The following is a 24,716-nucleotide window of genomic DNA, read 5'->3' on the forward strand; positions in this document are numbered from 1 at the left end:
ACCCAGAGACCTTTGGGTATAGTGGGCGGCATATAAGTTAAATAAATAAATAAATAAATAAATAAATAAATAAGCAAGTAAGTAAGTAAGTAAGTAAGTAAATAAATAAATAAATAAATAAATAAATAAATAAATAAATAAATAAATAAATAAATAAATAAATAAATAAATAAATAAAATAAGTTAAAAAAACAGTCTGGAAACCATCAGCGTGACAAATAACTGAACAGGCTGAGGAGCTTACAAAACCAGGACTGGAGTCTGACGGATTATAACAACATCTATTGGAGAGACTGACTTCTTGTGTCTGCTGATTAGCCTGGATTTTTTGTTGGCTGGACTGTGTAAGATTCTGATAATACTGCCATGGCTGTAATTTAAATTATTGGACTAAAAGTTGATTTATATACAGTACTATAATACCTGGGTAAGGGGGAGAGGAAGTACCAAGGGGAAGTCGAGGATGATGGATTTGGTTTGTTGATAAAATAGCAGAAACTAAAGAGCATTATATATACAGATCATACTCACTGGAAAGATGGAAATGGCCCCTGAAAAAAAAATTAGATATCGAGAGGGTGGAGCCACCGGCAGCGAGAACAGGGAAATTCTCAGGGCTCTGAGAACCCCTGGGTTTTACTCCGAGTCAGCGGACCCCCCCAAGAAAGGGGGGGCTAGCCTTCACAGGAGAGTGGGCTGGCAGCAGAGGAGCTGAAGACGCCGGAGAAATCAGACAGCAATCTGTTTTTTTCAGAGAAGGTTCTTTTTCCTCAATTGCAACTGACTCGCGTAGTCACCATGATGAATTGGTGCGTAGCTGTCCAGAGGGGGAGAGGAAGATTTATGATTTGACTGCATGAACAGAAGTCGAACGGCTATTTTTATGGCAAGTAACAAGACCAGATGTTTTTGTTTCTCTTTGGAAAGTTTGATTGTTGAGACGACTTCCTAAGCAGCAGGAAAGATCGGCAAACTTTCTACCCCATGACTGGTTAGAACTGAGAACTGAGAAAGTGAAACTTGTCTCTTCCACTCTAACCCCCCCCCCCAAGGTTTGGCTTTTTATAAATTAGCAGTTTGAGAATCCTGAATGACTATGAACAGCTTATCTCTATGGAACTCTACTCTGAGCCATAAAGGAGGGTTATAAATTAAATACTGTAGTCATTTTTATGACCAGAGTGTTCTCCGTAAGACTCTGAATCAGTTCTGGACGAGCAGCAAGGGGGAGAGTTGAAACAGTGTTGTTTGTTTGACTCTCATGGTTCTCTCATGGTTTTCAATGAAAATTTAAGGGCGACGTGTCACTGAGTTTGTGAAATGGTGGCCTTTATGATAAGTTGCCTCCAGGAATTTGAGTCTAATCTCATCAACCATCTCAAAGCTCAAGTTTTAGAACTGGAGATAGATATCAAAGCAATATTTCTTTGCTTGGACACTAGGTTAGAGAAAGCAAACAAACAGACTGTATTCACTGAACCACCTGAACAATTATCATCATCAGAGACGGAGGGAGAGACCATCGTTCCTGAGGAGGAGACGGGAGATGAAACAATTGACTACTTTGAACTAATTGAACAACGACCTCCGGAGAGCCAGAGGGAGACTTTTCCTTAAAAAAAGCAGAATGAAATACTTAAAAATGAAGAAAGGAGAGGTGGGGAGAAGGTGGGAAAGCACATGGATTTTATCCTGATGGGAAATGATGTTAAAAGGAAGGCTGAAAAGATCTGTTTTGCTCAGAAATCAAGATACAGATTATATTGAGAGGAAATTAATAGATCGCATAGAAAATCCCTTAAGGAAATTTCAAAGATGGCATTTTAAAACTGGTAAAAGAGGAGTAATACATCAATTTTGGAAGTACGACACTGGAGTCAAGAAGCAAAAATGAAAGGGGGGGGAGTAACCTGCGGATTAAATGATAACATGTTATGATTTTTGAGATATATATAATCACACAGAAGCAATGTAAGTAATTTACACTATGAGCAATTTTGGCCAGATGGGAAGCTAAAGGGTAGATAAACATATGTAGCTATAAATTTTACAAAGGTTAGTGAATAATAATAATAATAGATGCTTTGGTGTTTATGATATATGTGTAGAGCTTAAATATGAGTGAATTACTATATTGATTATATAGGCAAGATTAGATGTACAATGTTCTTCTTACCTGTAAAAGTGGGGATCCCTCAGAAATGTATTAAGCAGGCCTAGAGCTTCTGTGTGTGGAGGTGTGTGTGGTTAAGCTACTTTTATGATGAAATTAGAATTGTTGATGGTAAGTATTGGAAAGAAGGATATGCAGGTGAAAGAATCTATAGAGATTTTATATCCCTGGTTCACACGTGGAGCAAAGAAATATAACGAAAATGGGAAAGGTACTTGCTGAATGTCTTAAATGGTTGATAAGTACAGGTAATGCCTAAACTAGATTACATATTCTGACCACAGTTGTTTAGAAGGTACTGATGATAAGCCAGAAACATGAGGATATTAAGTAATTCATGAACTATAGTTGGTTTATGCAATTAAGAGTGTCTTGCATATAAGATCAATACAGGTTTAAGTTTATATATTGACAATTTATGTATGTTAATTATTGGAGGTTATGTAGTCAAAATTATATATCAAATGGACTTGGCCTATTTTATTTTTATTTATTTATTTTATTTCTATCCCGCCTATCTGATCATATTAGACCACTCTAGGCGGCTTACAGTAAAAACAACAATGTAATTTTAAGACTTTACAGCAGAAACGTAAATAATAAAAAAAATAAAGAACAGAATAAGAAAAAAAGATCGTCAAGGGTTTTCTGTTGGGAAGGCCCGCCTATACATCAATGTTTTTAGTTGTTTCTTAAAAATGCCCAGCGAGGGAGCCGCGCCTAAAGATGTTAAGTAGGGGATATGGTACATGCAGTCAGTATTGTATATTAGATGGATATATGGAAAATATTCTCCCCGATTATGTGTTTTGTGTTTGTTTTGTATGTCTGTTTGTGTTATAAATTAATAAAAAAACATTTTCTTAAAAAAAATTAGATATCAACTGTCAGAGACTTTGTTAGATAAAGAATGTCAAGTTATCATGCAAATGATAATAGTACAGTGGTGCCCCGCATAGCGAGGTTAATCCGTTCTGGATTAACCTTCACTATGGGGAAACATCGCTAAACGGAATAGGAAAACGGTGAGTTTGGTGCCCAAAGTTCCAAATGGGCCCAAAACTCACCGTTCTGCGATGTTTCCCCATGTTCTGGCGGCCATTTTGGGTGTTCCGGCGGCCATTTTGGGTGTTCCGGCAGCCATTTTGGGTGTTCCGGTGCCCATTTTGGAACCACCAAACAGCTGTTCCCCCATCGCAATGCGATAAAACATCGGTATGCGATCGCATTAGCGATCGCAAAATCCGCATCGCTATGCAGATTCATCGTTAAAGGGTGAGCTCGTTATGCGAGGCACCACTGTAATAGGATTTAAGCAGGTAAATGAGCACCTCAGTCAGATCAAAGATTGGATGGAAGAGAAATCATCAGATGTTAAACAACAGCTAAAGGAACCTGTATTAACTCCAGAACTGTGTTTATTGAGTGCAATGCCAGGTAATATAGAGGGAATTAAGTGTTACCCAGTAAGCTATTTAGCTACAACAGTCAAAAAATGTGAGGTTAAAAAAAATGGATTACTGTCCTGGATTTGTCCTTCCCTTCCAAAAAATAGAAGAAAATAGAGTCACAGAAACAAAAGAAGCATTTTGAGAAAATATGGGAAGTGATTGAAATGTATACTGTTCCAGGTCTGCTGAATGTATGTCCAAGCCAAAAGGAAATTGAAAGAGGGGATGTATTTTACAATTGGTCTTGGTTTCCTGATAGTGTTGGAATAACTTAGATTCAAATCATAACATAATTGTAAGTTGAAAGCTAGAGGGTAATCAAAAAGTTAAAAAAAGAAGAAGTAGAAAGTTGATCTTTTATTGAAAAATGAATACAGTGGTGCCCCGCATAGCGAGGTGATTCCATTCTGGATTAACCCTCGCTATGTGAAATCGTCGCTAAAAGGAACGTAAAAGCCCAAGTTCCAATGGGCTCTAAACTTACCATTCAGCAAAGTTTCCTCCACAGCGGCAGCCATTTTCGCGCCCTCGGTAAGCGAGGGGAGGGCGCGAAAATGCTGCACGTGGCCATTTCGGGCGTCCGGCGGCCATTTTAGAACCGCCGAACAGCTGATCACCCGACTCAGTGGGAGGCTTGGGGGGCGGTGGCAAGAGGAGAAAAGGGAAAGTGGGGGGAGGACGCGCGAGCGCGCGGCTTCCCTGCCTTCGCCTGCCTGCCTCGCCGCCTGCCTTTCTTCCCGGGAGCGTCAGGAGAAGGACGAGGAGGAAGAGGGAAAGTGGGGGGGAGGACGCGCGAGCGCGCGGCTTCCCTGCCTTCGCCTGCCTGCCTCGCCGCCTGCCTTCCTTCCCGGGAGCGTCAGGAGGACGAGAAGAGGGAAAGTGGGGGGAGGACACGCGAGCGCGCGGCCTGCCTGCCTCGCCGCATGCCTTCCTTCCCGGGAGCATCAGGAGAAGGACGAGAAGGAAGAGGGAAAGTGGGGGGGAGGACGCGCGAGCGCGCGGCTTCCCTGCCTTCGCCTGCCTGCCTGCCCGCCTGCATTCCTCCCCGGCCAGCGCGGCCCCGCATCACTCTCGCGGCGGCGGCTGCGGCGGCGGCTCCTTCCTGGCACCCATCGGCCCGTCTTCGGTAAGCGAGTTTTTTCCATAGGGACCGACGCTATGCCTCCGCAGCACTGTACGCTATGCAAGGCACCACTGTAGATTGCATGCTTGTATACTTAATGAATAAGATTGAATGAATAGATTGGGAGAGAAGGACGGAGCTACAAACAGCAAAGGCAGCAAGAAATCTAGGCTCTCTAGATTTCTGCTGTTTGCCGTGGATCCAGATTTTCCCCAGGCATCTGGGGAGCAGGAGAGTTAGTAGCAACTCACCTGCGTCGTAGAAGAGCGGAAATTCTCTGAGGAGGTGGAATGCAACCACCTCTCGGAGAGTCTATTCCTTCTTCAGACAAGGATCCCGTCGACGCCATTTGTTTAATGTCGTCCCAGCTGTGGAAGCTCCGCAGAGGGAAGCAGGAAGGTTTTTTAATGACTGCATCAACAAAGATTAACTAACTCCAACCTTACTTTTGTAAGTACAAACAAATTTTAAGTGGCTATTTGCAAAGAAGATAGTAATCTTAGGAGCGGCAAGCAAGCATTTAACCCAGACTCATCGGTAATTTATTGCTGCATCACGCCTGCTTAAACAGAAACTGAAAATAGAAAGGCCGAAACGAACAGAAACTTTTACCTTGTACCCCTGCCCTCAATCTATTCGGGGAAAGCCGGAGTCTGGGACACTATAAATCATTAGCTCGGCGGAGGCTGTGACTTTTACGATTTAAGTACTTTATAGACCCTTGGTTGGCAGGAGAAGTAAGCAAGCTGTGTTCTCTCAAATGAGGTGCATATCCTGAAATCAGAGACTAGAAAGAATTTTTGCCCAACTACTTCTCAGCAATGACGATCTCAACAGAAGAAATCATTAACACCTTTCAGAATATTCAAACCAATATTTTAAATTGTCTGGAAATGCAATTTTTGGAGCTTCGGACTGCAATTTCGAAGGTGATGGGAAAAACAGGAAACTTTTGTCACAGCAATCTACTGAAACAGAAGCAGATCCACATCAGTTCATCCCAGAAGCGCAAGATAAAATCTCTTTACTTGTAAAGGAGAGTAAAGTCCTTAAAAAGCAGGCCAGGGAAACTGATTTGTACTGTCAGAAAGGGGAACAGAGGGAACAGAGGGGCCAAAAAGAGACGGGTTTTAATTTGAAGGCCGAATATGGTAATCAAAGGAGCCAAAAGGGGGATGTGATGATTACATACCATTTCACATTGCTTGGCTTCAATGGCAAATTATGATGAGGGGGGAAAACTCGTCAAATCAGAGAGGAAATAATGTAACTGAGTTTCATAGATGGCATTACAAAATTAGGAAAAAGGAATAAATTGAGGATTACAATAAGGGAATAACTCCATCCAGTGCTCTGGGTGATAATTTAAAAAAAAAATCATGTGTTAGAACCTAGCAATGATTACAATGGTAAAATGAGTCTGATCTATGTTGGGAGATAAATGACAATGAAATTGTTAATCATGTAATGTGGAACTTCAATATGGAATATATATTTGCAAACTGAAATTTACTATAGCGTAGGAAATGAAGTATAATATGCTTAAGTAGCCAATGTTAGAAAAGGGGAAATGACAATCGATGGATATAACAATAAAATGACTTTGATTACGTTTGGGAATAGATGATAATTAAGATTTATTAATTGCGTAAGCTGAAATATGTAGAATGAACATAATATTAGAAATGAATGATTCTAAGGTATGCTTTAAGATGTAAATCAACTGTAGGTTAATAATGTCATAAGAGATCTGGATAATATTTAAACTATTGATGAAAGATGAAAATTAGATATGCAAAATAGAGTTTAATAGAGCACTGGAGATTATTAAGCTAGATAAATACACCTTGGATCCTTGTTTATGTTGAATATAATATCAGAAATTGATAATTTTAAGGTAAGAAATAAAATACCCATGAAATGTAACATGCCTAAATTTTTAAAGGTGAGATACCAATATACATATTCTCTGAAGTATGGATACCACGTGAAAGTCTGATATGGAATACATGTTTGTATAGATGATAAAGTGAAGCTAATATAGTGTAGAAGTCCATTTAATATAGTTATATGGAGAGATGAAGCACATATGAAGTATAATATGATTAAGTAGCCAATGTTAGATATATTATTTTGTGATTCTGTTTTGTTTTTTCACTCTTATGGTGTTGTTTATTGCGGAAATGTGGATCTTTCACGACGACAACATGGATATCCTGAGGAACAATTGGTGGCCAAGAATGGGAAAGAAGAAAAAAACAACTATTGGAATTAGTACAACTTTAGGACAATCACATTTGGAATGTCTAGAGAGCAATAAGGTTGATGCAGTCAATCCTTTTGAAGAATGGATAATATTGTATGGAAATGCTTCCCCCCTGTCTACATGTGTGAGGTTTTGTTTTGTTTTGTTTTTTGATTCTATTTGTATTGTTTTTGTTTTGTGTGTATGTTTTTCTTTATATGGTCAATAAAAAAAGAAAAAAAATGAATAGATTGGATGACTGTATATTCTGTGTTCTCCTATCCTCAAAAACCCTTTTTCCATCCCTTCCACTTCCTTTCACTCTTTGTATTCCCGACACCATCCCTAGTAGTTTTTAAAAATAAATTTTAAAATAATAATAATAATATTGGAAATTACAACTCATTCAAAGTAATAAAGTACAGTATTCCTTGATTATTTGTTTGTCAAAATTATTCCATGTTGGGGCCAGCACATAGCTGTCACTACAGTTCTCCTAAGCAAATTGCCTAAGCTATAGTTTATTCAAGAGATTGTGAAAAGCTAAAAGTTAAAGAGTCAAAGTTTTACAATTGAAGTTTAATTGTTTAATTGCAGTTAGCCTTCCCAGGTATGTTCCCTTTATTTGCACAGGAGCCACATCTTACCTGGAAACCTTTGTAATCTTGATTTACAATAATATAGATTTTTCTCCTTTGGCTTATCCTGATATTCAGATCAAAATACAAAGTGTGTACCATTTTGATATTCAAATCAAAATGCAAACTTTGTAGCCCAAAACAGGAATAAAAACAAAATTATGGTGGCCCCTTAAACAGGATTATTTCAGTATGAGGTTTTATGGATTACAATCCACTTCCTCAGACACATGGAATATAACCATTCGGCCACAGGTTTAAACATACAGCATACATGATAGCAAGGAAGAGTCCAATTTATAAGTTCCCTTAAAAATAAAATAGTTCCCTTTTTCTAGTAGTACGGGCTTTTACACAAAATGGGGAGAAGATCAACATGGTAATAAGGACTCTAGGTTATCTTAATTTCTGATCATTTTGATTTGAGAGAGATTGTGGTGGCACTGTGGGCTAAACTGCAGAAGCCTGTGCTGCAGGGTCAGAAGACCTGCAGTCATAAGATCGAATCCACGCAATGGAGTGAGCTCCCGTCACTTTGTCCCAGCTCCTTGCCAACCTAGCAGTTCGAAAGCATGCAAATGTGAGTAGATAAATAGGTACTGCGAAAACACCGCCCATATCTCCAAGGAGACGTTCGCGGGGTTCCGGAGAATGGGATGGATCCGAAAGACAGACAAACCACAATACTGCTGAGTAGAGCCCAGGGGATCTCAGCCGGGTCTTGTCTAATCCTTCTTCTCCAAAAGCCACACTCCTTTAATAAGCCAAATAGCCAACACAGACATAACCATGAGATATACTCAGATTAATCTGGGCTCTAGAAATCTTTGGTAGCGAACATATAAGGCCAATTAATATTCCTCAGCTAGTCTGAACAAGAAACAATGCTTCTAGATAGAAATCAATCATTGCTGTTCTATTAATAAAAGTTGTTAAAGTAAAGAAACCAAATGTTTAGTTGGTACATTTTCAATACAAGGCACAGATAATTCCTCCCCCACTCCAGCTAGAAAAATAAAGAAATGAAACTATGCTAACTAATATAAAGGGTAACATAGTCCATCTCACGTGTCCTGGGTTCACAAGCTGTTGTAGATGCAATCCAGGTGTTTCCCCTCAGTCCATGGCAGAGGAAACCATTTGTAATCCATAATGGAACACACACTACTTTCTCTCCTCCATCGCTTCTTCTTCCCAGAGTTCCCAAAGGCAAGAAACTTCTGGACAGGTCACGCCCCATATTCCCACGAGAGCTACAGAAATGCTTTGGCTACCAGGAATGTTTCTCCTTAGTAACTAGATAAGAGATAGCCACGGTGGCTCATCTCAGAAACTACACAGAAATCCTAATTTAAAATGGATTCTATTGAGACAGGCTTATTCATAAAAACACATCTCATCACAGGTACCACCTCGGTAGGAAGGTAAAATGTCGTTCCCTAGTAACGCTGGCCATATCGCAACGGAAACTGTCTTCGGACAAGTGCTGGCTCTACGGCTTGAAAACGGGATGAGCACCGCCCCCTAGAGTTGGACACGACTGGACTAAAAATGTCAAGGGGAACCTTTTGCAGCAGTGGAGCTGCAAGGAAGAATAAGATAGTGTAAGGTGTTAGAATGTTGGTTCATATTGTTTTGTTAGGCCCAGTAGGCCCACTGGCTGCAAGTACGCCCATTGACTGAAATATGTTGCCTGGCATAATAAGTCATGCCTAGAGTATGTCATGATCATCTCCCCCTAAAGCGACAATGATCGCGGTCAGGGAGTCCCTCTGGGCACAAAGCTACCACCTTTATTGCCTGAGGTAAGTCCTTTAGGCCAGCAGTCTCCAACCTTTTTAGCCCCGTGCATAAAGGGCAGGGCAGTGCTTGTGCAGGTGCACTTGCATGCAGGCGCAAATGGGCTATGCAACAGGATTACAGCCATTGAATCTACTGCTAAATAGTAAGTAAATATTTGCACAAATCCAACTGAGTCCATGGACCTACTCTAGTTGGGATTACCAGCAGAACAGGGGCTGTTGTTTAGTTCAAAGTCATTCATATAAAACTCCCTTTGCCATCAATTGTAGATCTTAATGGGGTTAGTTATGAGCTTACAGGATATAAGAAAATTAGATTGTCATAGAGGTCACATAATTTTCAAAACAAATCACGAAGTCATGAAGCTGTCAAATACTTGCTGAAACCTTAGTTGCTCTTCCAGTTGAGATTTTGTCCCTGGATGGCCTAGCATAATGGTGTGCAAAATTTACCTTTAAAAATAATTGTATGTGTCATACACTTGTCTTGTGAACAAACAAAAGTGTATTTATTGAAGTGAAACAGTATTCCAAACAGTATTAGAAATCTTGCAGGTAATCAAAGTTCATTGGCCTTAGCTTATCAGTTCCCTCATTACTTTGTTTCTCTTTGTTTACAGTTTCATAAACACATCGCCAAACTATCTCTTTCTAGAGAGTTCTTTTTATCTCCTCATCAGTTCCCTAACCAGTTCCTAACTCATCCCTATCTCACTACTATCTCACTCCTATTTCTATCTGATTCCAATCTGATCCCCATATCATCCCTCTCTGATTCCTGCTCCTTCACCCAAGCCTCATATACTGTATCAATCAACTCTGCCTCTTCAGCTGTCTCATAGCCTCATGCAAATAAGCTCTTGAGCCTGAGTGGCAGGCCCAATCGACATATACCTCCCCCCTAAGAAAAGTGTGACTGATGAGGGAAGACTTTACAGTTTACCCTTATGAACAATGGAACACAGGGTACATTTTAAACCATATAATACACTTACCATTTAGGATTTAAACCAATTCAATCACATAAATATACTGTATTTTTCGCTCCATAAGGCATACTTCCCCCCCCAAAGAGAGGGGGAGAAAGTATGTGCATCTTATGGAGTAAATACAGTAAAAAAAAGGGTTCAGCCACCACCACCCAGAAGCCTCCTACTGCCATGCTAAGGAGGCCTCTGAACTGGCACCAGAGACTGCTTGCTGTTTGGACCTCACCATTCTGCACTGCTAGTTTTCCAGGATCTGCTTCCTGCAGCCCACCTGGAAAACCAGCACTTCATAGGTCAAAAACAGCACTTTGAATTGGGCCCAGAAACAGATGAGAAGCCAGTGAACCTGCTGCAACAGGAGAGTTGTGTGCAACAGGAGAGTTCCTGTAACACCTTTACTAACAAACTGGCAGTGGCATATTGATAGTTTCAAACCATGTCCAAAGGCAGCTTCACATTAAGCATGTTACAATAATCCAAATGGGATGTAAGTAAAGGATGTGTAATTGTATTCAGATAGACATTTCAAGGAATCGGCACAGCTGGTGCACTAGTTTTAATTATACAATGTACTCCTGGCCAGTGCTAAAACCTGGGCATCTAGATTCAGAGACGAACTCAGGAGCACAGTCAAGCTTCTTTCAGTGTTTTCAGGGGGCATGTATTCCCATCCAGCAGAAGTTAAATTCCTATTCCCTGATCTGCCTTTCAACTGACCAGAAATACCTCTGCCTTCAGTTTATTCATCCTCATCTAGTCCCTTTCTGACAGCAGCCAACAATTTAGAATTGAAACAGCTTCCTTGGATATAGCTAGAACAGAGAAACAGAATTGGTGTCATCTGCAATCCCTCCCAGTGGTTTCAAGTATATGTTAAATAGACAGAACCTTGAGGAGCACTACAGACCAATGCCCAGGGTGTTGATCAAGAGTCCTCCAACACCACTTTTTGAGTGCCTCCAAGTCCCATCCCAAAGAGAAAGCCAAGAAGGATGTCATAGATGACTGAGAGGTCCAGCAGAATTGGCATATTCATATATATTCATATACAGACACACCCTTTAAAGTTCTCAGAAAAGGACATCTACCAAAATAGTCTACCATTCCTTGAAACCAGGCTTGAAGCCAGACTGAACTAGATAAGCCAGACTGAAAGCCAAACTGAAATAGATAATCTTGAAGCCAGACTGAAATAATCTGTCTCATCCAGGAACTCCTGGAGCTGAGAAGCCACCACATGCTTGAATATCCTGCCTAGAAATGAAACTTTAGAGACTGTTGAGTAATTACCCAATACCATGGAATTTAAAAATTCAGAAGGTGGACACAAATCTGCATGTTTATGTACATGCAGAGTAAAAAATGTGACTACTGTATGTTCATTTTTGCCCAGTTTAAGCATAAAATCAACCTAAAGCTGATATTCTATGTAAGTGCACTTGGATAGATTTGTAAGGATAGATTTGTTATTCTGCAACTGCTGCATCTTCACTGAGGCATTTGGCACTTTATCTTCCTTTAGAACTTTACCTTTGCAACTTTACTTATAAAAAAGCTGAAATTGTATAGCCAAAATCAGTTGCTGTTGCTGCTAAACTTAAGTGTTTTTTTTTATGGAAAGGAAATTGCATACATGTTTCCCCTGCCATGGCAAGTCCTTGTTGTATGATTAACCCTGCAACAAGTGCAAGAACAGGCAGAGAGCATACAGGGTGAGGGGAACACTTCTTCAGTTTCCTTTCTGTTCCATTATGAAGAGAGTGAAGTCATATTTTAAAAAGCAAAAGCAAAGTGTGCTGCTTACTGTATATACCGCCCCATAGCACTTCAACCACTCTCTGGGTGATTTACAAGTTAATTATGTAGGCTACACACTGCCCCCCCAGCGAGCTGGGTACTCATTTTACCGACCTCGGAAGGATAGAAGGCTGAGTCAACCTTGAGCCGGCTACCGGGGATTGAACCCCAAGTCGTGAGCAAAGTTTTGGCTGCAGTACAGCGGTTTAACCACTGCGCCACGGGGCTCTTTCAAATCTTTTAAAAGACTGAGATGCATATGGACTTTTCAGAGCAGGAAGAGATGAACTTTGAATCCTGGGAAAGCAGCTGTTTTCCCATTCCCTCACTATCTCCTGTGTGTATTTGGCACAGACAAAGCTAGTTCAAAGGAGTTTAATCTCTGAATCCTATGCTTTGCTGTTCCTGTATCCTTGCCCTGCGAGCTCTTTAGACAACTTACCTCAGCCACGCAGGAGTGTTGATAAGTAAATTTAAAGCAAGAGATAGGTCACGATACTTACTGTCAAAGATTCTTTGTCAGCCACGGCATCAGGATCTCCTTTGTTCTGCACCACCATAATAGATTAAAAGCAATTAAGGACTTTCCAAATGGGTTATCGAAGTATAAAGCAATGTATTTTTTTTCTAGGATTATCATATAGAAAGAGAACTGCTACAACAACAACCAGTGCAAATAAATAGAGGATAACAACAAAATCAAAGGGAAGTTCAAGCCTAGATTAGGAGTGCTTAATGACCACAGGGAAGCACAGAATCTGATGAGGAGAAAATTAAGAGGAAGCCAAAACAGTACTGAAGAGATAAAACAATGACAGATTCCTTTGAAGAGGAATCCTATGATGAAGAACCTACAGTTCTAGAAAGCGAAGTGAAAGCTGCCCTGAAAGCATTAGGAAGAAATCAATTACCAGGGTAGACCAAAAAGCACTGTTTCAAGCCACTGAGACAGAAGCTGTCAAAGTGCTAACAAGAATATGGCAACACATATGGAAAGGAGAATACCAAGCAGCTCAATAGCTATAGGGACATTGCTTTAACTTCCCATACAAGAAGGGATGCTCAAGGTGTTGCAACAAAAGCTTTCACCTTATACACTCAAGATCATATTGCAAATATCCACTGGCTACTGGAGAGCACCAAAGAATTTCAGAAGATCAGTCTATATAGATTTTATAGACTACAGCAGTGGTTCTTAACCTTTGTTACTCGGATGCTTTTGAACTGCAACTCCCAGAAACCCCAGTCAGGACAGCTGCTGGTGAAGGCTTCTGGGAGTTGCAGTTCAAAAGCATCTGAGTAACAAAGGTTAAGAACCACTGGTTTAGATCATGAGAAACCATGGGTTGTTCTGAAAGAAATGAGTGTGCCTCAGCACTTGATTATCCTGATGTATAACTTGTATTGTGGACAAGAATATGGAGAGACAGAATGATTTCCTATAGGCAAAGGTGTCAGACAAAGATGCATTTTATCCTCTTATTTGTTCAATCTGTAAGCAAAGCATATCATACAGAAAGCCTGACTAGATTTAGATGGAGGAGTGAAAATTGGTAGAAGAAACATCAGAAGTAACTTAAGATATACATATGACATCATCATACTGGCAGAAAGCAGCAACGTGAAATGACTTTTAGGGAAAATGAAAGAAGAAAGTGCCAAAGCAGGGCTGCAGCTAAATATTAAGAAGACAAAAATCATGCTACAGAAGACCTGTACAACTTTAGCATTGACAATAAAAGAATTTAAATAGTTTAGCATACCTTGCATCAATCATCAATCCAAATGGAAATTGCAGCCAAGAAATCAGAAGACTGAGACGTGGAAGGGCAGCAATGAAGCAAATCATCAAGTTTAAGGATGTGTCACGGGAGACCAAGATCAAGATAATCCACAGTCTTTTATTTCTGATCACCATGTATGGATGTTAAAGCTGGACAGTTTAAACATTGATTTTTTTGAAAAGTGGTGCTGGAGGACAGCTTTGCGGATACCCTGGACTGCCAGAAAGACAAAAAAATGGGTCCTGGATCAAAACAAGCCTAAACTATATCTGGAGGCAAAAATGTTGAAGCTGAGGCTATTCTACTTCAGGCACATCATGAAAAGGCAGGATTATCTGGAAAAGACAATAATGCTGGCAAAGGTGGAAGGCAGCAGGAAAGGAGGGAGACCAAATACAAGATGGGTTGACTCCATAAAGAAAGCCACAGGTTTGAGTTCACAAGAGCTGAACAGGGCAGCTGAGGACAGGAATTTTGGAGATTGCTCATTCATGGGGTCACCATCAGTCAGAGGTGACCTGATGGCACATAACAACAACAACAAGAATAACAAGAACAACAACAACAGGAAAATGGTTTTCTTTGTCTCATCTCTGTCTCTGTTGACTGGAGATGTTTCCACAAAATACTGTACTATAAAGGGCGCCTCCCATCCTGGACACTCTTTGCTTGAACTACTGCCATCAGGAAGACAATATAGATGTATTAAAACAAGGACAAATTGATTTAAAAACAGTTTTTATCCAAGGGTGAAGACTTTTGCTAAACTCAGTTAAGATTTAATCTGGCTTATTATTATTATTATTATTATTATTATTATTATTATTATTATTATTATTATTATTATTATTATTATTATTATTATTATTATTATTATTATTATTATTATTATTATTATTATTATTATTAACAATAACAATAACAACAACAATAACAATAACAACAACAACAACAACAACAACAACAACAATAATAATAATAATAATAATAACAATAACGTTTTTATTTTTATTTTTGTTTGTTTGTTTGTTTGTTTGTTTGTTTGTTTGTTTGTTTGTTTAATATCCTGCCTATCTGGTCGGGTCTGGACCACTCTTTATTGTAGGGTTGCACGTGGACATATTTTGTTGCCGTTTTATTATGTTGGATTTTTGTAAGGAGTTTATGACCTGATTCTGATGTGAGTTCAAATGTCTGAAATCTCAGTGATCATGCTGTCCACTGATTTTCACTGGGAAACAGGAATGACTTATTTTTCTTTTTCACCTGCAAATCTGTGCTGAATCTTTGCAATAAATAATTGTTTTAACCTATTATAAATTTATACAAATATGAACAAGGTGTGGTACAATAAAGGGTCTTTATTAAAAGACAGTATATTACAAGGGTATTGTAAAGCAAACATCTAAGCTTCAGGGGTATTAGAAACATATGCAATACAGGATAGCTTTGCAAGCTCTATAGGTAGAAGCACATGTCCTCAGAAGCCCGAGCCTTCTCTGGTGGGTGAGGAGGAAACAATGTTGTCTGCTGCTTTCAGGGCAGTTCTGTTTGGCCCATGTCCACAATCACACTCAAGTCCATCATCCTTCTCATCACCACACTTTGGGGTGCAGGCCGGATTTCTTGTGCTTTTCGGTTTCTGTTTTGGCTTTGCGGTAAATACAAATAGGTCTTCTGCATACCTGCATTTTCTTCTTAGATTTTCTGTCTTCAGGCAGCCTCTCCCTGAGACGTGGAGGGGGTCCTAAGAGGCACAGGGGCATGGAAAACCCCACGAGCCCCTGGTCATAACCTTTGGGGCACAAGCGACTTTTGGCTTTCACCGGGTCCTTTTGGCTTGTCCCGGGGATCAGGTTTTCCTTGTCCTCCATCATCTCCAAACCACACCGGTCTCTGCAAAGAGCAGCAAGCACACACAGAAGGGCCTCAAAATCACCACTGTGGCGTTTGAGCAACCGCTAACTTCTCTACGGAGACGCATTCCTGACATGATGGAAGGACTGGCATAACTCATAAAACCTACAGATACATATGCCTTTCTTCTCATCCACCTGGGAAAAAATAACACAGTCAAGAGAAGCTATGAAAAATTATGTCGGACTTTGGGGCCCAGACAGTTTTTTTGTCCATCCTACCAATAGAAGAGGAATAAAAAGTGAAAGAAATATAGTTCAAATGAATCACTGGCATTGTGAGGGATTTGGTTTTTAGGACCACAGGCTAAGCTTTCTGGAAGATATGCTGCTGATAAGTGATAGTTATGGTTTCTCCCTCACAAGAGCTGGGAAGAATGTGTTTGGCCACAGCATGAAGAACTACATCAGGATGGCTTTAAACTGAATTGGAAGGGAAAGTGAGACCCAAGCTCAGAGGTAAAGACAGATGAAGGTGTATGTACAAAAAGAGGAACAGATCTAGCACCTCTGATGGGGCCCAATAATAACCTTGAAAGTATGTAGGAAATAAAGCAGGCTGCAAATCACACAATCTCCAGTGTTTAGTATGCAGTTCAGGAGGGTAAATATGACTTGATAACTCGGTGGATGATTCTCATGACTGGAACACAGTAACTGAAGGATATAAATTGTTAGAAAAGAATTGGAAGAATAGAAAGGAAGGTGGAATAATACTATTTGTAAAAAAATACATATTCCTGCATAGAAATACTGGTGGATGAGTATCTGGATCAATATAACTGGGACAAAAACCAAAATGAACATGGTAGTTGGAGTCTACTACTCACTGCCCAATCAAGAAGATGCAGATGAAATTTTTGAAAAACAAATTGCAAGAATTTCAAAGAAATACAATGTACTAGTAATTGGAGAATTCAGTTATCTTGATATCTGTTGGGAGACAAATTCTGCCAAATATGGACCTTCCAAGAAATTCCTGACTTGTGTGGCTCATAATTTTTCCTACAAAAACTGAAGAAAGAAACCAGAGGAGTAGCAATCCTTGACTTGAACCTAACCAATAGAGATGCCTTGGTGGAAGACGTGGCAGCAAGAGGAACTCTGAGTGATAGTGGCTATGTTCTACTTGAATTCTTAATGTCAACATGAACAAAAGCAGAGTGTAGCCACACATATATTCAAGACTTTAGGAAAACCAATTTTAATAAACTCAGATCAATAACAGCTAAGTCCCATGGCATGAAATCCTAACATGACAAGGAGTCAAAGATGGGTGGGGGTTTCTAAAAAAGGAAATTCTAAAGACAAAAATACAAACAATTCTAACATCAGAGAGAGAGAGAGAGAGAGAGAGAGAGAGCAATATGTCTACAGAGAAAGCCCAGAGAGGAAATGAAAACCTTTAAAAAGAGAGATATAAATGCTAAAGGAAGTGGAAGGAAGGCCAGGCTACAAAGGAAAAGTACAGTTAAGTAGCAAACAATTGCAGAGATGGCATTAGGAAGGCAAAAGCTGAGAATGAGCTAAACAGATGCTAAGAGTCGACATGGGAACGAATATAAAAACGAATCAGGATATTTGTTAAATATCCCTGATTCGTCAGATATTTGTTGCTTTGTATTCTTGGGGGTCCAGAGACCCCAATGAATACGAAGCAATTAATATAACCCTTTTATATTTGTTCCTTCGTTCCCTATCAGCTTATGCCCCCACGGATCAGTTGTTCCTTGGGGGCATAAGCAGAGAGCGGTTTGTTTCCCCTTTGGGTGGCTTGCTAAAGCCTGCCCAAAGGGAATCCAACCCCCGGGGTTGGGGGATGGCTTGGTTCCCCTTTCCTCCTCTTCCTATGCCTCAAGAGGAGGGAAGGGATCAAAGAGGGATCAAAGGAATCTTCCAGCTGCTGTGGGATCACTTTGATCTGTGCTTTCCCTCCTCTTGCTATGCCCTGCGGGGCTTAGCAAGAAAAGGGAAAAAGGGGTCAAAGCAATCTTGCAGCTGCGGGTGCAGGATAGCTTTGATCCCTGCTTTCTAAGCCCCATAGGATTGCTTTGATCCCTGCTTTCCCTCTCCTTGCATAGCAAAAGACAGAGAAAAGAAACTGGCTCACCTACTCAATGGGGATGAGAAAATTATAACAGATAGCAAAGAAAAGGCAGAAGTGCTCAATTTGTACTTGTTCTCCTGAAAGACACTCTATACTCCTCCAGGCAAATGTGACGTATAAAGGGAGGGAATAGGATTGCAGCTTGAGATTGATAAACAGTCAAGGAGTATCTTGCTACTTTAAATAAATTCCAGTCCCCAGGCTGGATGCACTGCATCCAAGGATATTGAAGGAACTTGCTGAAGAGATCACAGAACCACTGTCTCTTATTTTCTTGAAATCGTGGAGGATGGGTGAAGTACCAGATGACTAGAGGTGGTCCGAATCTTCAAAAAGGGCAAAAAGGAGTAACTAGGGAACTACTGACTGGTCAGCCTCACATCAATGCCATGGAAAATTCTCGATCAGATTATAAAGCAGCCACTCTCCAAGCACCTTGGAAAAAATGCAGTAAATACTAGAAGCCAACATGGATTTGTCAAGAACAAATCCTGCCAGACTAATCTGATCTCATTTTTTGATCAAGTAACCTCCCTGATAGAGAACATGCTAGAGATATAATATATCTTGACTTCAGCGAAGCCTTTCACAAAGTGCCTCATGATATTCTGATTCATAATGGGAGTTTTCCATGACAGATCACAAGAATTTTTTTAAATGTGGACTAAAGTAACTTCTGGAGACTCTCCAGAATTAGGGGACTTAAAACTTAAGCTTCATTAGTTTCATAGCAGATCCACCACTGTTTAAAATAGTAAACATCTGTGTCAGTGTATACATTATGGCTACATTATTCCACACAGTGAGCATGCAAGTTCAAATATTTAGAATCAGAGACTTACATTCAATCACACAACATTTTAAAACAGTATTTGATTTACAGTTTGATTTCATGCATGCCAACTTGAAAGTATGTCCACTTTGTTGAACAGGAACAACAAAACCCAACAGAATTATTACAGCTTCTGCCAATGTACTGGGATGAAATAGTATCCAGAACTTCAGATGTATATATCCATCATATGCATTTGATTCAATATCTGAAATTCTGGGTAGTACTTCGGACATATGATGATTTTCAATATTATCCACAAAAAATTCAAACTATAATACTTGTCTTTAAAGTCTTCAAAGAGCCACAGTACTCTTTGTTATTTTTTTTCTGCAACAGGTCCTTTGGAAATGAGTTTATGCTTCTTCATTAATAGCTATAGAACTTCAGTTTTAATATCCTTACTAAGAAGACAAAGAAGAAAAAATATTTTATGAACATAACTGTGAATTAACATTGAAATGAACAATACAATCTCAAATTGCTGCACTCAAGTGACAGATACTATAGACCAGTGAGTGAAAATCTGCAAATCCAGAGATGCCTTTGATCCCCTTTACAATTTATTGCTAATATTACAATTTTTTTGCAAAATGTAATTGTCCTTTTGTAGATATTTGAGTAACTATAAAATGGGAGGGAAAAGGGAGGGAAGGCAGTTAATAAAAGAAAAACATTGTACTTAACTGAGTGGTAAATATACATATAAAGCTTGACACTTTTTGAATAAAGACAACATATATTGCAATGCATTTAAAATATTTTTTTAAAGTATATATCAAGAAATTGCATAGAACATGTTTCACAGCAGGAAAAGTTCATTGTCTGCAAAATTCACTGGTAATATTTGGAAGAGGGTAAGCAAACAAAGAGAAATCTAGGATGTACTTTGGTATCAGCTCTTTAATGAGCCCCCTAGGAGTGTTACACAGATAATAATTCAAAGTTTCAGTAGTCACTGGCTTATACCATGCTTGTCGTTCTGGGAATCGAATAAAAGAGGGTGTCTGAACCCTTTCAAGGACATAATTAGCATCTTCATGCAATCTTTCATAGGAACCAATGAAATTGTATGTCACAGCACAAGGCTGGCACAAATTGTATATGGGCATCCAGTGTTCATTCATTCTCTCTACTTCTTCATCTAAAAGGTATTGAAGGAATTCAGAGAATGTGACATCATCGCCCAGGGTTTTCCCAGGGTTCTTCCTATACCTTTTGACAATTTCCACACCATACTTTAACTGATATTCTTTGATCTCTCCAAATTTATTCCGATAAGCAGATAAAAGTCTTTCCATTGGGTCCCTTACAAATATGAACTTGAAATAGTGCTTCAGTCTGTAATGGATCTCATCTGGTTTCATATCACTTAGGAAAACCAAGTCCTTTTTGTGATCCATTTTAAACTTCACATCAACATTCTCCAGTACACCATTTAAAACTTTAAGAATTCGTTTCCAGTTGGAGCAAGCAACTTTGGGGACATAACAGTACAAAAATTGGTATTTGTCACTAACCAAAATGTGTTTGAGAAGTGTTCTCCTATGTCCCACGGAGAGGTCCCAGATACTGTGTGGCATATTTTTTTGCCTGCACATGGTATAAATGGTCCTATTACGGATATCCTGCAGTACCTGATAACCCACATCCTCCGTTGCTGATGTTGCCCTGCCACTGCCAATTCTCCTCCAGGGTGTCAGCTGTCCACGGGAGGGATGCAATGGCAAAGGCTTTACCTCTGCCAAAATCCCCTTCTCGATCATGAGGAGTAGGCCACTGGAGGCCACAATCACACCAAACATCAACATAGAAGGCAACACAATGGTACCACTGGTGCCACGAAAGCGGGTTCTGCCAGATACTGTGGCTCGCCTTGCAGAAGTGGTCCCCATCTCTTTGCCTCTTCCTACAATAGGCATGAGGGGATGTAAAAACATTACCTGGGTGTTGGTGCGCAGTGACAGCACAAGTTCAAAGGTAAAAGAGAAAGTTCTAACAGGTGGGAGGTGCAAGGCCCTGGTTGTACCTCAGGAGGATCCTTGTCTGTAACTCCCTGGATCAATCTCGGCCAGCAGCGCTACATTTTTCTGAAAAGCAAAGATAAGAGGCCGAAGTCTCACAAGTTACTTTCCCTGTGACAGTATCAGCTGCTTCTCTGTTCTCGAGCTTCCTCTGCGTCTATAGGGCAGCTGCGGGAAGGGACCGGATGCCACTCCTTCCCGGGACTCGAGAAAGTCAGCTGTCCGGCAGTGACGGCTTTGCTGGGAGGGCTTACCCGGGCAAGGAGACGTCGCTGTAGCGGTTGCGTGTGACTGTGTACTGAACACGAGGTCTCTTGTCCACCCGAGGAAGCACGGGTTTGGAGCTGAAAAGACCCTTGGAATAAACAAGGTGGATCTGTTCGACTTTTTAGAAGTTAGTGGGCCTCAACAGAGATTTTGCTAAGGAATAAGATGATTTTTCGCAGCCCAATCTGCTACGTACAGGGCTAGTTCCAAGGTACGAGGCCTGCTTGGCAATATGCTTTGTAAGCCGGGAGGGCGGTCCGCTGATCCTTAGGACGTGACGTGAGAAAGAAAGCGGGGTTGGGGGCGAAAGGAAGCGGTGGATAAGAAAGGCCGTCCCCCACTCCCCAAGGATGAAACTCCACGTAGATGTTTAGGGCTTGCGGCCTGTGCCCATCCTTTTTCTTCGCCGTTTTACGCAGCGAGAGCCAGTGTCTGTCCACGCAGTGTCCGGGGCGGGGATGCTGGAGTAGACGGGCAGAAACAACTGCTTCCGCCCGAGATACGCGCCTCCATCTTTCCGTGTATTGGCCTGCGCTTTTCTTCGGGGCAGCGCAGTGGACAGTACCGGATTAAGCCAAGCGAGTCTGTTTCTCTCGATTGCGACACCCAAAGGCAGGAAGAGTGAGAACTGCGGTTACTGGAAAGCGCCACTGGATCCCACCCTTCCCAGCATCTTGCGAAAGACAGTTGATTCGAAGGAGTTAAGCGCCCTAGTGACACAGGGCAACGAAGCAAAGGGAGTCTTGCAAATTGTATCTTAGAAAAAGGCACAGTTTGAAACCTTTCCTGGCATGCTAGCCAGCCGATAGGAAATCTACGCGCTCAGTACGAGCACATCAGAGATCGAACACCGCTTTCGTGCGGGCGGCAGCGACCCCTCAGATCGGACTTCCCGAAAAGCCCCACAAGCCTTCGGGATGGCTTTCATTACCCACGTGGCCAAGCACGTGTTTCTTGACTGCACAGTCGTCTTGCGTGCGCCGAAGAGCCTGACGTGTTGTGCGGTTATTTAGTGTAAGAGGGGTGGTTTTGGACGTTTTTGCCTCAAGTAAATCCGGAAATATGTTCGACTTAGATTATGACTGCGTTTAGACCAGGTGAGTGATCGGAACCGAAAACTGTAGGAGTTGTTCGAAAAGATCCACAGGATGGAGGGTCGTTTTAAGTTAAATAGAAAATTGCCCCTTGTGTATCTCTGTTGTCCAGTGATAAATGAATTGTACTGAGATTCTCGGATGAGGGAGGTGGAGACCCCATGATGTGCCAAAATCAGGCTGTGTGGCTTTTAGCTACTTAAGTACTCGATACTCACGCTGCTGTGAGAAAGAACTGCGTGGCAGTTATTCTGAGTAATCCCCACTGCTCCCGAATAAGTATGCATACCGTGGTGTTTTTCATGCTTAATTGTACTTACCGTTGCTGTGCCGGTGGTGCTTTGAGCTCAATTTCTAGCTCATAAAGCTCTTGAAATCATGCAGAATTCCCCAAAACTGCTATTTGCTTTCATCCACTGCTGCAATCCCAATTGGACATGTTTATTTATTTTATTTTATTTTATTTATATCCCGCCTATCTGGTCGGTTAAGACCACTCTAGGCGGCTGGATTGGATCCAGTTCTAGCCCTACTGAGAGTAAGAGGGTGACTGCACCAGCTGTTCTGTCTGCTGTATAAACAGACTGGTCTGCTCCTAAAGATGGTGATCAGGTTATATCTTTGTTGGAACGAGTCCTGAGTCCTACAGTCCATGTCAGAGTCTTCTACATTTTTAGTGTGGATAGGATTACTCCATTTTGCTCACACAATACGTGTGAGCCAAAGTGAGCTGTCCTCTTTTAATTTGCCAATATTGTGAAGACAGCTACTTCACATGCTGGTTAAAAAAACTTCCTCTGCTCTGTGGGGATGGGGGGGCTGAAAAAGTGGGGAAAAATTAGGTGTGTATTAGAGCAATGAATATATACAGTCATAAAATCATAGAATATTTGAGTTGGAAGGGGTCCATAAGTCCATTGAGTCCAACCCCCTGCTCAATGCAGAAATCCAAGTCAAGGTAGGTACACATATCTGAAACATATACCTAATTTGCAATAAACACAGCTAATGTTGTTTTTAAATTTATGCAGTGCATGTTTGTTGTTCTAATACACACTTTAACATTTTGTTCACTTTCTTGGCCCCTCCACAGGGGCCAAGGAATTTGCCAGTATTGTGATGTGACCCTCTTTTTTAAATCACCACATGATATTGGCAAATTGACAGGAAACTGCTGTGGACCAAATAGGGTTGCTTAAGGTCTTTGTGCCTTTTGTATGTGAGGATTACACTGGTAGTCATATCAGACCACTTAGTGACTCTGTTCAGTTTGATCCAGTTTATTCCAGTTGCCATGTGCAGACAAGCCTGAAATCTATGACATTTTCCACTGATTCAGATAGGTCGTCTCAGGATAAGACTAAATCTGAATCTAACCTACCTATCAAGGATGGGAGTTCTTGAACAAGGTATGTTTTACTTCTGTATAACACTACATTAGCTTGTGCTGTTAAACCTTGTTATTTTATATGAAAATCTTTATAAAGTAATTAGGGTTGTTAACCTTAATGTGTAATGTGCTTCTCCCTACTTATTTGCTTCCTAGGTAGTGAATGAGCTGATTCTTCATGTTGAATGGCTACCACATGGACTGATTGCTACTATATGGACTGATATGGCCTGCAGAAGGATAGGAAATCATGGACAGCTTCTGACTTCTATTTCTTCCTCAACTTTGAATTCTTATAAGAGTTCAGCATGTACAAATCAAATACATAGTATATGCATGGTGTCTGACTTTTTTTATCCAAACATGGGAGGAGTAGAAAGCCACATTTACCAACTCTCACAATGCCTGATTGAAAGAGGACATAAGGTTATCATAGTCACTCATGCTTATGAAGACCGGAAAGGCATTCGTTACCTCACCAATGGATTAAAAGTCTATTATTTGCCATTAAAAGTCATGTATAACCAATCTACAGCAACAACTCTCTTCCACAGTCAGCCACTGCTCAGGTATATATTTGTACGGGAAAGAATCAGCATTGTCCATGCACATAGTTCATTTTCTGCAATGGCCCATGATGCGCTGTTCCATGCTAAGACAATGCAGCTACGGACAGTTTTTACAGACCACTCCCTTTTTGGATTTGCTGATGTGAGTTCGGTGCTTACAAATAAACTCTTGACTGTATCACTATGTGATACAAACCACATAATATGTGTTTCTTACACTAGCAAAGAGAACACTGTATTGAGAGCGGCACTGAATCCTCAGATAGTATCTGTTATCCCTAATGCTGTAGATCCTACTGACTTCACTCCAGATGCATCTAGATGGGGCAGCAACACAATAACTGTTGTTGTTGTCAGCAGACTTGTATATAGAAAAGGTAATAAGGTTTAACTCTAATCTTGAGTTTACATGTTGTTTTCACTGAAACATTACGCATCTTTATGTTGGATTTACATTTTAAATAGTTTTAAATTTATAGCACAGTGTAAAGGCTGATTGTATGTCCTTGGATGTA

At 40.5% G+C, this 24,716-nt stretch overlaps 2 protein-coding genes and 1 long non-coding RNA gene across 21 annotated transcripts in view; 1 reads left to right on the top strand and 2 right to left on the bottom strand.

The window, feature by feature from the left end:
- LOC144583525 (uncharacterized) overlaps positions 1 to 24,716 on the bottom strand; it is a 359,409-nt gene that overhangs the window by 36,119 nt on the left and 298,574 nt on the right. The gene's annotated exons all lie outside the window — the stretch shown is intronic.
- On the bottom strand, positions 15,344 to 20,797 carry CHST14 (carbohydrate sulfotransferase 14). Its single transcript, XM_073003569.2, has one exon. It carries the CDS (start codon positions 20,795 to 20,797, stop codon positions 19,676 to 19,678), a length of 1,122 nt encoding a protein of 373 aa, XP_072859670.1. The 3' UTR covers positions 15,344 to 19,675.
- PIGA (phosphatidylinositol glycan anchor biosynthesis class A) overlaps positions 22,107 to 24,716 on the top strand; it is a 49,430-nt gene continuing 46,820 nt past the window's right edge. For 15 of the 19 annotated variants that reach the window (XR_013537329.1, XR_013537332.1, XR_013537330.1 and 12 more), the window contains exons 1-2: positions 22,107 to 22,245; positions 23,789 to 24,578. Coding sequence is in view for 8 of the 19 variants with exons in the window: in XM_078377425.1 (XP_078233551.1) it covers positions 23,858 to 24,578 (721 nt within the window). In the remaining 11 variants the exon portion in view is untranslated. Of the gene's footprint in view, positions 22,246 to 23,521; positions 23,652 to 23,788; positions 24,579 to 24,716 lie in introns of all 19 variants that reach the window. The other 4 variants (XR_013537339.1, XM_078377429.1, XR_013537334.1 and 1 more) reach the window with 3 other exon arrangements.

This window comes from Pogona vitticeps, chromosome 6, assembly GCF_051106095.1.
Source record: "Pogona vitticeps strain Pit_001003342236 chromosome 6, PviZW2.1, whole genome shotgun sequence".
Lineage (NCBI taxonomy): Eukaryota > Metazoa > Chordata > Lepidosauria > Squamata > Agamidae > Pogona > Pogona vitticeps.

Bases quoted from the DNA above. Each gene is read 5' to 3' on its own strand.
- CHST14 (XM_073003569.2), bottom strand. From the start codon at position 20,797: ATGTTTTTACATCCCCTCATGCCTATTGTAGGAAGAGGCAAAGAGATG.